The sequence below is a fragment of the Centruroides sculpturatus genome, unplaced genomic scaffold (assembly GCF_000671375.1).
Source record: "Centruroides sculpturatus isolate CEXI.00-Female unplaced genomic scaffold, Cexi_2.0 scaffold1592, whole genome shotgun sequence".
Classification (NCBI taxonomy): Eukaryota; Metazoa; Arthropoda; class Arachnida; order Scorpiones; family Buthidae; genus Centruroides; species Centruroides sculpturatus.
In genome coordinates, this window is record NW_019385884.1 from 96,925 (window position 1) to 113,091 (window position 16,167).

At 27.0% G+C, this 16,167-nt stretch overlaps 1 protein-coding gene across 1 annotated transcript in view; it reads right to left on the reverse strand.

Annotated features, from left to right (window-relative positions):
• LOC111612394 (insulin-like peptide receptor) overlaps positions 1–16,167 on the reverse strand; it is a 93,260-nt gene that overhangs the window by 52,482 nt on the left and 24,611 nt on the right. The window contains exons 2-6 of the mRNA XM_023353598.1: positions 12,282–12,462; positions 10,128–10,661; positions 9,256–9,422; positions 5,414–5,591; positions 2,634–2,735 (exon numbers count right to left, since the gene is read on the reverse strand). Coding sequence (XP_023209366.1) covers positions 2,634–2,735; positions 5,414–5,591; positions 9,256–9,422; positions 10,128–10,661; positions 12,282–12,360 — 1,060 coding nt within the window. The 5' untranslated portion in view covers positions 12,361–12,462. The remainder of the gene's footprint in view (positions 1–2,633; positions 2,736–5,413; positions 5,592–9,255; positions 9,423–10,127; positions 10,662–12,281; positions 12,463–16,167) is intronic.

Sequence of the window (16,167 nt, forward strand, 5' to 3'; positions counted from 1 at the left end):
TCCTGTACAGGTGTGATACCACACACACTACACAAAAGCCTGGGAACATTAGAATTGAGTAGAAATACATACATAACACTACAGAAGGCCACTATATTGAATACATGCCACATTGTTAGGAAATTCCTGAATACAGACACACACACTGACACACTTATTTAATTTTAGTTTTGTTTTGGTTGCTATGCCTTGACTTTGGTCCGGCATAGTACAAAGCTACCGGTGTGAACCGAGTATAACTCACAAAACCCAACATAATAATAATAATAATTATTACTCAATTTAGTAGAAAAGTCATATTTCTATTTAATGGAATTGTTACAACTGTAAACTATAAAATAGAATTATTTCTGTATATAATTTCTCTAATTTTTGATTATAACCTTCTGGCATTCAGAATTATATATAAAAGTTATAAATGTTCTAAATGATTAATAAATTTAATTTCTCATAAAGTTACTTCAAAACTTGAATCAAAGATTTAGCCAAATTCTGAAGATAAAAATAATTTAATATATTGAAAAAAGTTAAATAAAAAAATGCTTTTATTTCAATGGTTATGTTTTTTTTGAGATTTACACATACACAACATTAAATTCTACACATTTGTTATATTTATTGGGTTAGGGAATGGGAAAGATATGAAGGTGGAACCACTCCTCTAAAACATCATTAAAATGCATTGTCATTGCACTTAGATATAGTACATCCTCAAAGTTTCAGTCTTCTATCTTAATTAAAGCTGGCTGAAATTTGAGCTTCAAGAGTTGAGGGCATAATACAAAGCAAGTTAAATAAAAAGTGTTTAATTAATAAAACCTTGAAAATACTAAATTAATATGTTTCTGTTGACTTGTAATGATAAGCCTGATTTTTTTACTAGATAAAAATAAATGTTAATTGTAGATGATTCTTTTATGTTTTAATACCATTAAGTATAACTGAAGTGTACTAGAAATTATTTTCAGTCAATCAATATGGCTTAACATGGCTTGCATACTTATCCAATATATATTTACTTACTGTAATTACAAATGTTATCAGTTGGTTAATGTTATCAAAATTAGCATCCCTCACCACCTGGGCCAAACCCACAATGGGCTTGATAAAAGACCCTCTTAGTGCTCCCCAGGGCAGAAAGAGTAGGAAGGAAATACTGGTTGAATTATATTTTAATGGTAATAATTAAAATTAATAAATTTAAGTTATATATTTTTAATCATTTTAACATGTCCTTTTAATATCAGAGTCAATAAAACCAAAATTTCCTCTAATTGTAGTCATATTTATTTACTCTGCTTATTATTTATTGGTCATGTTTATTATTTATCTGTCAGTTATTCTTATCAACATAAAAAACATAACCAAAAATATTCATATGTTTTTGTATTGTGATCCCTAAGACTGTCATCAAGTAGAAGTCATTCTAAACTGGAATGTTCAAAAGAAAGTGACAAAATTCAAATATAAAAATGAAAATATAGAATGCACACATGCTATTTGATTGGAAGACATTTCATAGCATAGAATTGTAGATCGCTTGCCAGGTCTGGGACACTTTCTTCTCATCTTTATTTAAATTACAATTTCCCTTACCATTGGCCTTAAAATTCTACAGAGCTTCAAGATCTCTAATCTCCTCTCCCCAAAGAGATGTTCTTAATAAAGACAATTTGTGTAATAACAATTCCATGTTGTTCGTAGAGGAGGTGTATACAGATTGAAGTGTTATTACAGCAAGTGTCTTTATTAAGAACATCTCTTTAGGGAGAGGAGATTAGAGATCTTGAAGCCTTGGAGAATTTTAAGGCCAATGGTAAGGGAAATTGTAATTTAAATAAAGACGAGAAGCAAGTATCCCAGGCCTGACAAGTGATCTAAGATTCTACATTATGAAACATTATTCCAATCAAATAGCATGCATGCATTCTTTATTTTTGTTTTCATATTTGAATTTTGTCTTCTTCAAACATTCCATTTTAGAACAATTATCTGATGAAGGTCTTAGGGATTGAATGAAAACATCTGTAGCACTTTTAAGTTGTGTTGCTGAACTTATCTCAGACTGTGGTGTATGTTTTTTATGTTAACATATTGTCTAGTTCCAGTGAGAGAAAAATTTTTGCATTCTTGTCAATGTAGTCCAGTCCCAAATTGATTAAAATAATGTCTACAGAACTGACTGACTATGAAAATAATTTTTGATGAAATTTCTTATTTTCAACTCTAAGTTATTTTTATTGGAATAAGATGATCTAAGTCAGTGCTTCTCAAACTTTTTCGGATCACTGACTCCTTGGTTGTGACTGTAAATAGTAACAGCTCCTGTTCTGTATACACAGGGGCCCTCGCCAAGGCTTTTTTTTTTTAGCCTACCAACATAAAGTGAATCTAAATAACTGAAATGAATATTCGTCTGTTTGCCTCCAACAACATATTGCTTCTTGGATAATTCAAATGACCCCAGGGGGTGATATCACCCATTTTGAAAAACATTTTATTTAAAACTGTTTTATTTACATAGGAGGAAAAACAAACTTTATAAAATGAACTAATAAGATTATAGAAATTATTAATAATTTAGTTTTCATTTGCAATCTTAAAATCATATTTATATTTCAATGCATACTTACTTTCACCCTTTATCTGAATTTCTAAATTACCATCAATATAAGTGCATCTTCTTAATCTTTTGGAAGTTGCAATACTATCAATTACTAAGGGTGGCACACAAACTACATTAAATAAAAAATTATATTAAAATAATATAATAATATATAAATAAATATAAACATTTGTAAAACTATTAAATTTTTGATTCAATTTTATTAAATATTCTGAATCAATCATTAATGATTATGTGTCTATAAATCTTATAATAAATTGCTGATAATTAATTATTAGATTATTTGTTATCAATGATAAAGTAATCATTACAGAGAATATATAGGAAAAAAAATATCAAAACTTTATTAAATATATGTACAAGCATTTCTAAATGACTAATATTCAATTTTTTTACTCATTCTTAACAATATAAACTTTAAAAATAAATTTCTCATTTCATTTTATTAAATTTATATGACATTATTAATTAAAATTATCAAAACATTTCAAATAAATTTTTCTTCTTTAACAAAATAGCTAATTTTTCGTTGTTGTTATACTACACGTTTCATAAAATTTTAAAATACGCACAAATCTTTAATCTGAAGCAAAATTAATAAAAATTGCCAATTTTTTCAGTAATTCACCTATTTTCGGGTCTCAATGAAATAGACAAATTAAATGAACAACATAAGTCTCATATTGTATTATATTTCCTATAACAGCTATTAATTTTATGTTGCTACAGCAACAGATATTCATTTAATTTGTTCTATTTCATCAATAGCCTAAAATTAGTTTAAAAAATTTGCTTATTTAATTAAATATATACTTGCTTACTGGAGACTAAAATTAATAATATAAAAAACCATTCAAAAGTCCAGCATAATTCTTTAATAACATAAGAACGTTTTCAAATGCATTAAGCATCCATCTTCAGTTATTTCTCTAAAATCGAATGCGGAATGCAGAAATAAATAAATAATTTGTCAAGAGTCATCTTAAGCTTAATTAAGCCTTTATATAGAACTAAGCTACTTTGTCACAAAAGGATTTTTAAGTGGACGAAAGCCCGTCAGCATCCCTATAGTTAATGCATTGCGTGCTCTTCTGTGCCCTGTGGATTTCCAGTTTTTCCAGATACTTTACTGCATGTTTAGATCTAATGGCCTTTATGATAGAGGCCTGGTCCCAGAAAAATGCTTTTGTGCCTCGAGAGACTTTTTATTCACTAATGTTAACAATGCTTTCAAATACCACATGCAGATTTTGGAGTTAGCAGACTTGATTTGTCACACGTCTTTCTTTGAGTTCAAGAATAAAACTTATCTACTGGGATGGGGAGTACCAATGGGTAACCCCATGTTGTCAGTACTCTGCGAGTTGATACTCCATAATTCTAGAAAACAATATCCTCCCTTCATTACAACAGGATATACTGATATACACAAGATATGTTGATGACATATTTATTTTGTGGAAGGATAATCACAGCACCAAATGTTTTATAGACATAATAAACAGTAACCCATATGGTTTAACCTTGGAATTAGAACAACAAAGTAATATTAGCATTAATTTCTTGGATCTAACTATAACATGCATTGAAGGGGAAATCCAAACCAGCATATATCGTAAACTGACATTGCTCCCCATCATTATCCCTAAGAATACGGTGGATCCAGAGCATATCAAAATGACAGTGTTTTGCTCTTGGATAAGGAGGGCACACACCCATTGCACAGACGTTTGCGACACTGTTAAGGAATTAGAGTATATCCAAAGAAATGCCTTACAGCATGGCTACAGAAGAAAAAGAATAGAAGCTCTCATTAAGAAAGATAATAATCTTACATGTAAGCAAAAGGGAAAACTGCCAAAAAGAAAAAGTGGTCCTCAGTTACATACCCTTCCTTAAACCATTTGTTAAGAGGATTTCCAAAAATAGGAACTTACAAATAATTTATCGACGTAATCCCACTATATACATGTTATTAAGGAATGACAAGGAAAGTTATGAACATTACTTTGAAGTTATGAACAGTATATTCCTTAATTAACAGGAATATACTCAATACCGCTAAGAGATCATAGGTTCAACTCTAACTTAGTGTATATAGGGGCAACATTAAGAAATTTGAAGAAAAGAATCAATGAGCATAAGCTATCGGTGAACAAAACCATTGACAGTACTGTTCTTGCCACTTATGCCAAAGAACAAGGCATCACAGGTTTCTGGGACCAGGCCTCTATCATAAAGGCCACTAGATCTAAACACGCAGTAAAGTATCTGGAAAAACTGAAAATCCACAGGGCACAGAAGAGCACGCAATGCATTAACTATAGGGATGCTGACGGGCTGTCGTCCACTTGGAAATCCTTTTGTGACAAAGTAGCTTAGTTCTATATAAAGGCTTAATTAAGCTTAAGATGACTCTTGACAAATTATTTATTTATTTATTTATTATTTTAAGCATACCAAAATTTTTTTTTATGTGTAGCGCTTTTATTAATAACATGTCACTTTTTAATATTTGTATAACCATTTATTTGAAATTTTGCTTGCGTAATTTTTCGAATTCTGCATTCGATTTTAGAGAAATAACTGAAGATGGACGCTTAATGCGTTTGAAAACATTCTTATGTTATTAAAGAATTATGCTGGACTTTTGAATGGTTTTTTATATTACTTATTTAATTATTTTTGATTTCATTTAAGCATTTGTGGATATACTGTTTCCTTTATAAGTCAACTTAAAACTGAAATAATTGTTTTTGAATTCCTCTCATATGTTTCCTTACCTACCTTTACGACAATTTTCTTTACATTCTATACAAGAATGATTATCTGAATGATGTTCTGAATATCCAGAAGGACAATTAGGAAGACATTTTTTATCAACTGCTTTCCAATATATTTTTTCATTCCCTAAAGTTTTGATCTTTCTGCATTCTGTTTCCGTTATACATCTCCATGATAAATACTGTAAATTAAATTATTATTATTTAAAAAAGTTTTCAAGAATTTATTTATATAAATAAAACTGTAAAGACCAGTCCTGTTTGGGTTTGTTGCCACATCACGTAAAAATGCTTGAACATATTTTAAAAAAAACTTCATATTTTGAATTTGGCAATTCAAGAGACAGGTTTACACACACATGATCTCAAATCTACATTATATAAATTAAACTGCAAGCGATTTCCATCTGTCTGTTTGTCTCCATTTGCTAGATGGGGACACACATGAATCAGCAGATGCCACAAGCAATTATCCATAAGAAAGTTGTACTATTGAAGTATAGTATTATGTTTGGAGAACTAACATTAAATGTAATCAGTGAGAAATTGGAAAAAACATACAAGAAGTTGAAACAACATTACTGTGCTAGATGGCACTACATATTGCATATGTATGGAAGATTTTTCAAAGCATTTTGTGTCATGTTCATGGTTACTTAAAACTCAATAACAGTATAGTTAGGTCTATTTATACATATATATAAAGTCAAAATATGTATGTTTGTATATATGTAGGTAAAGGCTTCTATACCATTCAATGTATCAGAACCAAATTTGCCATGAATATTCCTTGATACCCTAGAAAAAATACAATGGTGGGGTCCACTAAAGCCCACTCCTCTTAACTTATCCCAATTTTTTGTGTTTTACAATTTTACTATTGTAAATAGTTGGGTCATAAATGTAAATGTTATTGTTTTTAAATCACCCTCTCCCACTTCAAGCTAACCAAATCCCCACCCCCTCAAAAACCCAAACAATGCCAGGCACATGCAGCTAATATTATATACAAATTATTTATCAACTTGGTAATAAATACTTTTAAGACACAATAAAATCTTAAAAAACAACACTTAGAAAAATGAGATATTCAAAATATCTTTTCTCAGAATTCACTATACCAAACAGAACTATCACCAGAAAAATATATAATACTAAAACAATAGTATACTCAGATAACAAGACCTGGGAAATTAAATATTTCAATACCCATACCATTGTAAGTACATTTAATTTCATCAATACAAGGATCCATTTTAAAGACACAAATTTTTACATGTAATAATCAAAAGTACTAAAAATTTCCTTCAAAATTATTGCACACTAGCACACAAAATATTTTATGAAAAAATTAATAATTACTACTACAAAATTTGAAGAATTCAAATTACAGTAAATCATACAAATAAATTGGCATACTGTATAATTTGCCATGCAATACTAAGCAGATAAATTAATATAATGCTTTAATTTAAGCACATATCATTGTAGGATAGCATATACAATTAATTTATAGACTTATGTAATATGTTGATTAATAAAAGTAAAACTGAAGTCAATGGATAATCTATTATTAACATGGGGAGTGAGTTAATGGACTTTTTAACATCCAAAAATGCAAAATTTCTTTAAAAATGCATCAATTTTTTTTTTTGCAAGAAACAGACTTTTTCATTATTATTATAAATTGCATTTCAAACTTTTTTGAATTGTCTTGATTAAATATTATTGTTATTATTTTTTGAAAATGCAACTGTATTTTTTATAATGTTTTAAAATTTATTATAAAATAAAAAATATTAACATCACATATATCTATGACAAAATATGAAAAATAAAGGAAAATATGTTTATAAAATAATTATAAACCTTCTATTTAGCTATTTAATCAAGAAAATTAAAAAAAGTTTTAAAATGCAGTTTATTAATTTACAAATTTTCCTGCAGATTCATTTTAATATTTCATTTTAGTTCAAGCTGGCATTAATTTAATTTAACATTAATTTAAATTTTACTCACCAAACCATGTCAAAAAGAGTTTCAAAATAAAACAGATTTTCAATTCTTTTTAAAGCTCTGTTTCAGTTTCGTTTTTCATAAAAATAGAAACCATGGTTCAGTGAGCAAGTCTGACTCATCCTTACTGCATGCCTATGACCATGTAACATGTAATAGCAATGTAACATGTGACTGAATTGATCAGAAACAAAATAAACAATGTTATAATTTCAATTTCAAAGCATAGGCTCCCTGCATTTTGGCCAATTTCCTGTTAATGTCCACAGGCTTAGCAAAGCGTTATTCAAATTTTCCAAACCGTATCCACACAGTCATATTCTGCACACCTGATGATAATTTCTAAAATTCAATACATTATACAGCATATAAATTACAAACAATAAAATTATTAGAATAATTAATAGGTATTTAGTGTAATTTAATTAATTTCATTATTTCTTCACTTTATACAAAATGCATCAATTATCATTATTTTTTCAATTTTTAAAAAGTTCCAGTTTTACAGAGAAAATTTTTACATTAAAGAAATATGATAAAATATAAAAATATATATTAAAAGTTTATTATAAGAGTTCATATATTATTCAGACATACATTTCACCATTATCATCAGCTGCAGAAATAATAATCATCATTTGAAAGGAGGAGGAAGAATGTTTTAGTTTATTTATTAGTATTCATTGATAAATAATCCATTATTAAAACAGTGAGTTCTTATTAAAACAATAATAATATTAAATTGTAAATAAAACATTAATTTGAATAAGTTATTAAAGTAAATTAAGCTTATGAAAATTTATTATATTATAATAAAAACTGATAATGATAAAAAGTTATTTAATGGTAGGATTTATATTTTATTTTCATTGATATCAAATTCTGAATAATTTTTTAAACAAATACTATCAAATATCAATTTGTTTTGTATTTATGGGTGTAAATTACAGTAGATTCATTTCCTTCTGTGCAAGTTTTACAAATTTATTTCTGTGCAAATATGAATGTTTTTCTACTACTACTACTACTACTACTACTACTACTACGCACTTTTATAAATAGCTTTATCATGACAATAAATTAACAAAAAGAGTGAATATTAAGTTTTGTCTCAAGCTAAAAAAAGTGTCACTAAAAATAACAGCATTCAAAGCAATTATATGACAATATAGCACTATCAAATGCATTGTATCATGATATAGGCATTTATCAATGGAAGAAAGTTGAAAATGATACTATATTGGATCATCTTTCTACCTCTCACAATTGAAAGTATTAGTTGATTCCCTAGGTTTTGAAGAAACTGTTATTTAACATTACAGTTTAAATGCTAAAAATGATTATATGCTGGCAGAACTGCATGGTAAATGAGTAAGAGTATTTTGCTCATTTTGTATGAGGATTTAGACAAAAGAAAATTGAAAGTGAGATTTATATCATAGAATCTGATAATGGCAAGAAGTCACTCTTTAATTTGTGCTGACCTGCAACTGTGCAACTTTGTTTTAGATGTTGTAGTTCATTTTTAAATCTATAATTAATATTTTATAAAAAAAATTATAACAAATATTTTTCAATATAACTGGAAAGAAATTTTAACTATATTTCTTAATGTTTTTTTTAGTGTATAAAAAATTACTGGGAATAATGTTACAAAATCTATAACATATAACTATTATTAGAGAATGTTTTACTTTGGATAATCTCTTTATTATTAATCATTTCTAACATTAAAAAAACAGTTATATAATAGTTATGATTGACTATAAATTATAAATAATTAAATATTATCATAATTATATAATATTTAAATTAAAAATCATTTCTTACCTCAAATGTAAAATGAGGGCATTTATCAAAACAAAATTTATTAAAAGTGACATTTCTACATGAGTTACAATCATTAGATTCTAATCCTGTACATCCACCCAAACATTTTGCATGACAGCATTCTCCACTTGCAGTGCAACCACTATTTTCACAACTCTTATTACAAACTGTAATATACAATTTTTCTTTTATTTCTTTTAAATTATAAAAATTTAAAAATCAAATTTAACAAATTTGCTAATTTATACAGTATCAAATTAGTATTATTTTAACATAAAAACAAGCAAATCTTCAGTATAATATACTATATTTTATTTGTAGCAAAATAAATCAAAATAATTCCTGTCCTATTAAATTTCTTAAATAATTTTTAATGCATTTTAAAACAAAAAGATTCTGTACTGGAGCAGGGTCCCTCCGAATTATGAGCCTTAAACATTTGTCTTATTTGTCAATTGGTTAATCCGACACTGAATTTAAGGAACCACAACAAAGTTTACATTATGTATTAACCGAACTTGTTAACATTGAACTGCCTAGTCTCATTCATTAGTTCAAAACATTTAAATATTAAATCCACATTAATGCATAATATTTACAGTCCTGAAAATATTTTGCATTAATGTGGACTTAAACCAATAATTAAACAATAAGATTTGACTATTTTAATAATTACACACTCTTAAATTTCAAATATCAATTTTTATTTAAAACATAAAAATGAAATAGTATGATATACTATTTATTTTAATATATTGATATTTAAACTAAAACTTCAAAAATAAAATGATAAATATTTACATGTTTATTGTCAATACTAAAAGGATTGAAAAGGTAATGACATGCTAAAATAAAATTATTTCTATTCTTACCTTTTTGGCAATAATTTAGATTCCAACATAAAGATTCGGTATTTCCATTTCTAAGAATTTTAGGACAATGTTTTGGACAATTTGGGCAAAAGGCACTTAATCTATTTTCTCTTATTACATTTCGAGTCTTTTCCATCATAGTAATATAATTCCAGTCAATTGTATCTACAAAACATAAACGAGGATTTTTTTCTATACGAATATTTCCATGAACAATTTTTGTTAAATTTCTTAATCCTATTTCTTGAAGATCCATCATTTCGTAAACAGTAAGTGCATATCCAAGAAACAAGGTATTTCCTCGAATAACTGATAAATTTGGAAAGAGTTGTTCTAATGACCTCAAACCAGATATTCTATATAACAAAAGATATCCAGTAATTTCTCTCAAATTAGGAAAACTCATATTATAATCTGACATTATATTATTTTCAAAAGGAAATATCTCCAAATTTCCTTCAATTACAGTACAATTCATGTATTTTTCAAATTTCTCAATGTAATCATTTTCTTTAAATTCAACGCCATCACAAGCTGAAATATAAAAATTATTAATTAAAATACTTAATAATTTACAAACATTAATGAAGGATTGCTTTCAAAATTAAAAAACTTATGTTTACAACTATTAACATTTTATAAAAATAATTAATATAATTCATAAAATTATTTTAAAACATATAAAAATCTTATTACAGCTCTGTTAACATGGCATCCGGTATGCCAGCAAACCAGATAAGCTGGCATGTCCAGCTAGTCATTGGACAGAGTATTGGTGCATTGGGTATTCATCTGTATTTATACATAACTAGATAGCTAGTTAATTAAAACTAAAAATAATAATTACATTTAAAAATATTGAATTTAAATTAAAAGTTTAAAAATTTAAAACTCTGGCCTTTATACTGAAACAGAAACCAAAACCAAAATTTAAAATAAAATAAAATAAAATAAAAATAAAGTTGATTTGATCAAATCAACTAAAACAATCAAATCAACTAAAACATAATATTTCAGAAATTATGGATAAAGTACTTGTTGTCTGTCTTGATTGATTTATTGGTTATATTCCATCCAGGCAGAGTCCAGTCTCTATTTATAGCACTTCTTTTTAGTGTTGGTTTTGGTGGTGACGAACATTTTGCTTTTAATATGCAAAATATATGAAATATAGATATAGATATAAAATATAGAGTAGATATAAATAAAAGTGTACAAAGCACAAAGTAAGATTCTAGTTAGAGTGTTCTTGTTTCAAACTAACCAAGGGTAGGAATAATCTGGAAAAATTGAAATGACGTGTTAAACAATCATAGAAGGTGAATTTGTACAGTTTTATATGAGAAAATATGGAAAATTGTGTCTAGGGAATAGGAAAAACTCTAGAAAAAATTCCATTGTCTGATAAGTTGGCATATTCAATAACCCAGCACCACATTGGTCCCAACAATACCAAGTTAACAGAATGTGACTATATATGATATATAGGATGGCCCAAAAGTCAATTAATTATCAAAATAATATATTTTGATTATTTTATATCGTATATACTAGCATATAAGGATAATAGAATTCTATAGATGAAAAACAGCATTCAGAAAAAACATGAGAACAAGAGTGCAAGATACACAATTTGGCATAATTTAACAGTGAGTAAAGAACTGACTCATTGGTAATAAATCAGTATATAAAGACAGGATACAAATTTCAGCCTATATTTACACATTTAACTTATATAATAATATATTAATTAATTGTAATACTACAGCTGTAAGTGACACATACAAAAAATTTTGGATTTATCTTGACAAACTCCTTGCCTCAAACAGCAAAGAAGATTAGGTATCTAGTTAAATACAATAATTGTTAAAAACTTGTTAATTTATTTTAAAATATGTAAAAAGCATTAAATATGTTTACAGAGTATTAAGCAATTTTCTTTTCAAATAAAAGTGGCATCTCTCTTATGTAGTAATATATTTTAACTAAATATTCAATCAAGAAACTAAGATTCCCATTTTAGTATCTGGCATATAAGATGACTCCTGATTTTGAGATGATGATTTTTTTTTGTTTGTTTTCTAGTTGTGTTATATGCTAGTATATACAGTACATATATTTAAAATTTTATGTAAAATATTTTTAAAAACTTACTGATATCAATTGCTTGATCAAATGGAATTGCTCTAACAAGAGTCAGAACCAAAAAATATAATATTATTATAGCAATCATTTTCAATTTATCCCATTGAATTAAGATTTTACTTTGTTCACTACTGAATCATTATTTCTGTAGATTAGCAACAGCTAGACTCCATCTGTTTCACACTATCAACTGAAATGAAAAAAAATAAGAGTAAATAAATAAATTGTAATAATAGTAATCCTGTGTAATTATTATTTTTATTATATTGAACAAAATTGATTATCATTTCTTTAAATATTATTATTAGGATACTAGACTCAAATATGTTTGATTTCAGTTAATTAATTAATTATTAATTGATGCAGAAATTGAAAGTGAATCAAAGAACCGTTAGTGAAAAATATAAAGATTTGCATTACAAGAAATACTCATTAATCCAAACTCGGATAGTTTGAAATTCCATTAGTTTGTAACTGTATTATTTGGATATAGAGATTTACACATTAAGGAATTCAGTTAGCTCAAAATACGGCTATTTCAAAATTTGAACAAACAGTCAGTTTGATAGAAGTGCCTCCATGCTATAAGAGAACAATAGACCAAGAACAACTCTAATTTGGTCAATATGGCTTTGCTTTTACAGTAACACATTTTCAGGTGTCACCTTATTCATGGACAATTTTTTTTCTTATTTCATAAAATATATACGGATTTTGTGATTGCAAGTTTGGGCTACAAATAGCAGAGAGATATTTGTATGGCTCTAGACTACTACATTTGGGCAACTTACTAATTTTTGGGCTACTTTAAAAATAATTTGGGATACATTTCAAGGAATTCTGATTTACTTTTTACAAAACCTATCTGGCAAGTTGTGAGTTTCTCATGGACATGTGTTGTTTACATGCAGTTTATTTATAAGTTTATATTATTATTATTAATTAACAAAAATAGCATTTCTGTATACTGTATTTACTCGCATATAGGACGAGGTGTGACTTTAAGGATCAAAATAAAGAAAATTAAATCTATTAATACAATTATAATTTTATTTTGTTTAATCACAAGTAAAATATCAAATGAATGTAAATGCACACATTGTCCTGCAAAAATTACTAGCATTTTAAACTTTAAGGAAAAATATTGTAAAATCGACAACATAATTTTTGTTTGTGTGAAGCTGAACAATTGGGAATTTTTTTTGCCAATTCTTAACAGTCTAATCCATTCTCCATCAATTACACTTATCAGTTTCTCCGAATTCTGATTTCCGAATAATCATCTGTTTTCACATGGAAATGGATTAAAACTAATATCAGGCTCCCATGTAATTTTGGAATTTCAAATTGGAATTCAATTCAAAAGTTTTGCTTTTCCTATTGCTATTCATCTTTACTCCTGACAATACACAAGAATGATTGAAATGACCCAGATAAAATACTTTTGTTTTTAAACACCGGAGAGTGATCATATGGTAAAAAATGCAAACACACAGTTCACAAAAATTATTGCGAAAACACAACGAATCCTTCACTTGCACATATAGGACAACCTAGGTTTTTGAAACAATGAAAAATGAATAATAACCTCATCTTATATGCAAGTAAATATGGTATATAGCCATATTCTGTTTGCTTAATAAATTACATCAGTTGCATGGCATTTGGAATAATGTACAGAAATTTGTAATCTCAGATAATTTGAAATTGTGATTATTTTGCCCCTTGAATTTCAAAGTAATGAGGATTTCCTGCATATCTAAATATAATGCAAATACACAAATCCAAAACTTAAGTACTCAGAGTATAATGTATCCATGAAATTTGCAGAATTTTATATAGGAAAAAGTTTTAAATTGACTTTTTTTTTTTTATAGATATTCTTAATTTAAATGATTTTAATGATATGGAAACTTTTTCTGTGGCTAGTTAAAAATATATCAGATCAAGTTTCTATAATTAACAGGCCAGTAAAAATCTGACAGTTTTGGTTTCTTTTTAGCTAATACTTTAATCAGGTTTATTAATTAAAGTTAACATATTAATAGATGAGATTTGTAATAAAATTATAAGGTTTGATAATTCCAAATTTATATAAAAGCTTTCTACTATAACATATTTAATAATTTTTAAAAGCTGTTTTAATCTGTTGTTATAATGGTTACAATAAAAAGTTTAAAGTTGGCTCTGTTCCAAATAAAAACTGTATACTTTGACAATGCTTTCAGTAAAATCAATACTTCATAGTACAAAGTATTGATTTATATTTGCTGTACTACCTATTTTGAAAGTATTTTATGACATTCATTTTTATTTTTAATTAAATGTTCTAAATAAAAATACAGTAGAACCTCACTAATTTAGACTAATTGGGGAAAAGCCTAGTCTGAATTAGTGAAAGTTTAAATTAGCTAGATTTTACTCAAATATTGTACGGTCCAAGAAGTACACCAAGTCAAAACTTTATTTTTCACTTTATCAAACCACTATATTTGCTCATTTAAACTTTTACAATGCAAAAGTACCAGTATTAGTAGTCGAGTAGCAACATCATTCTTGTCATTGCTAACATTTACTAATTTGGGCTTAAAAAAGAAGATAATTTTTGTATTTTTGTTTACAATTCCTTTTCTGATTCTTAATCACATCTTGACACATTTCTCTACAAGTAAGGTAATAGTTGTTGAAACTCAAATTAGAATTAACAAATTCATTGTTAATAAAAAAGAAAAATACAAAGACATAATATAAAATATTAGCCTGAAGTATCATAAATTCTGAATAGCAAGGTTTTATTGTATCTTCGATGTTATATAATTTTGATTAACTATTAAAATCACGAAACTTTTTCTAAGCAAATTAAGCATAGTTTAACTGAATATTAAATGCTGTAAACATTTATCTAAAATATATTTTAGTTGAACATATGTAGCATACCATGGCATAGAATAGAATTATGGTACTAATAAGATATAATCGCAAGATCAAATCTTTTTCTGTCAATAGCTTCAATTCTAATAAGACATATTGCTATTTCATCACAAACTAATCAAGTATTCTAATCAAGTAAGGTTTAAAATGAGTCCAATTGAGTTCCAGTTCAGATTCATTTGAATCAGAACTGGAACTCAATTGGACTCATTTTAAAACAATGTTATCAATAGGTATCCACTACGATTCCTCTTTCCAAAGCCATTTTCTAATAAGTCCAGATGTATTGATTCTTAATTTGTTCCTGGAACCACAAGTATTTATTATTCAATTTGTTATAACAACAAATAGAATAATAAATACTTGTATTGGAGAAACAGTGCATTGTGATTCTTAATTTGTCACTGAGACACAACTGAACTTATTAGAAAACAGCTTTGGAAAGAGGAACCCTAGTGGATACCTATCAATAACATTACATTTTAAAATATTTATATAGGTGCCCCCTTTCTTCTGTGGGCAGCTATAAATATTTAGCTTTTTATAATTTTTTTTGGATTTCTATTAATTGGATTCAAATGAAACTCCAAAATAATTTAATAAGTAAATGTGATATAAATTTAGACAGATTTAGACAGATATTTAGAATTTAGACAAATTTAGACAGATAAAAATAAACAGATGAGAGCAGGTAAGTATAAGAAAGTAATTTAATAAAATAAATTTTCCAATCTGATAAAGTTTTTTTACTTCAACTTTCAAAACAAATTCCACAGCTGTTATGCAGACTTTCAATGATGTTTGTGCCAAATTGTGAAACTGCCAACCCATATGAAAAAGTTTGATTACTTGTAACAGATCAGGCATACATGTTAAATGCATGCTCAAATATAAAAGTTGGTAATCCAAATCGGTGACATGTCCCTTATTTTACCTATTGTCTTAAAAGGGTATGCAAAGCAAT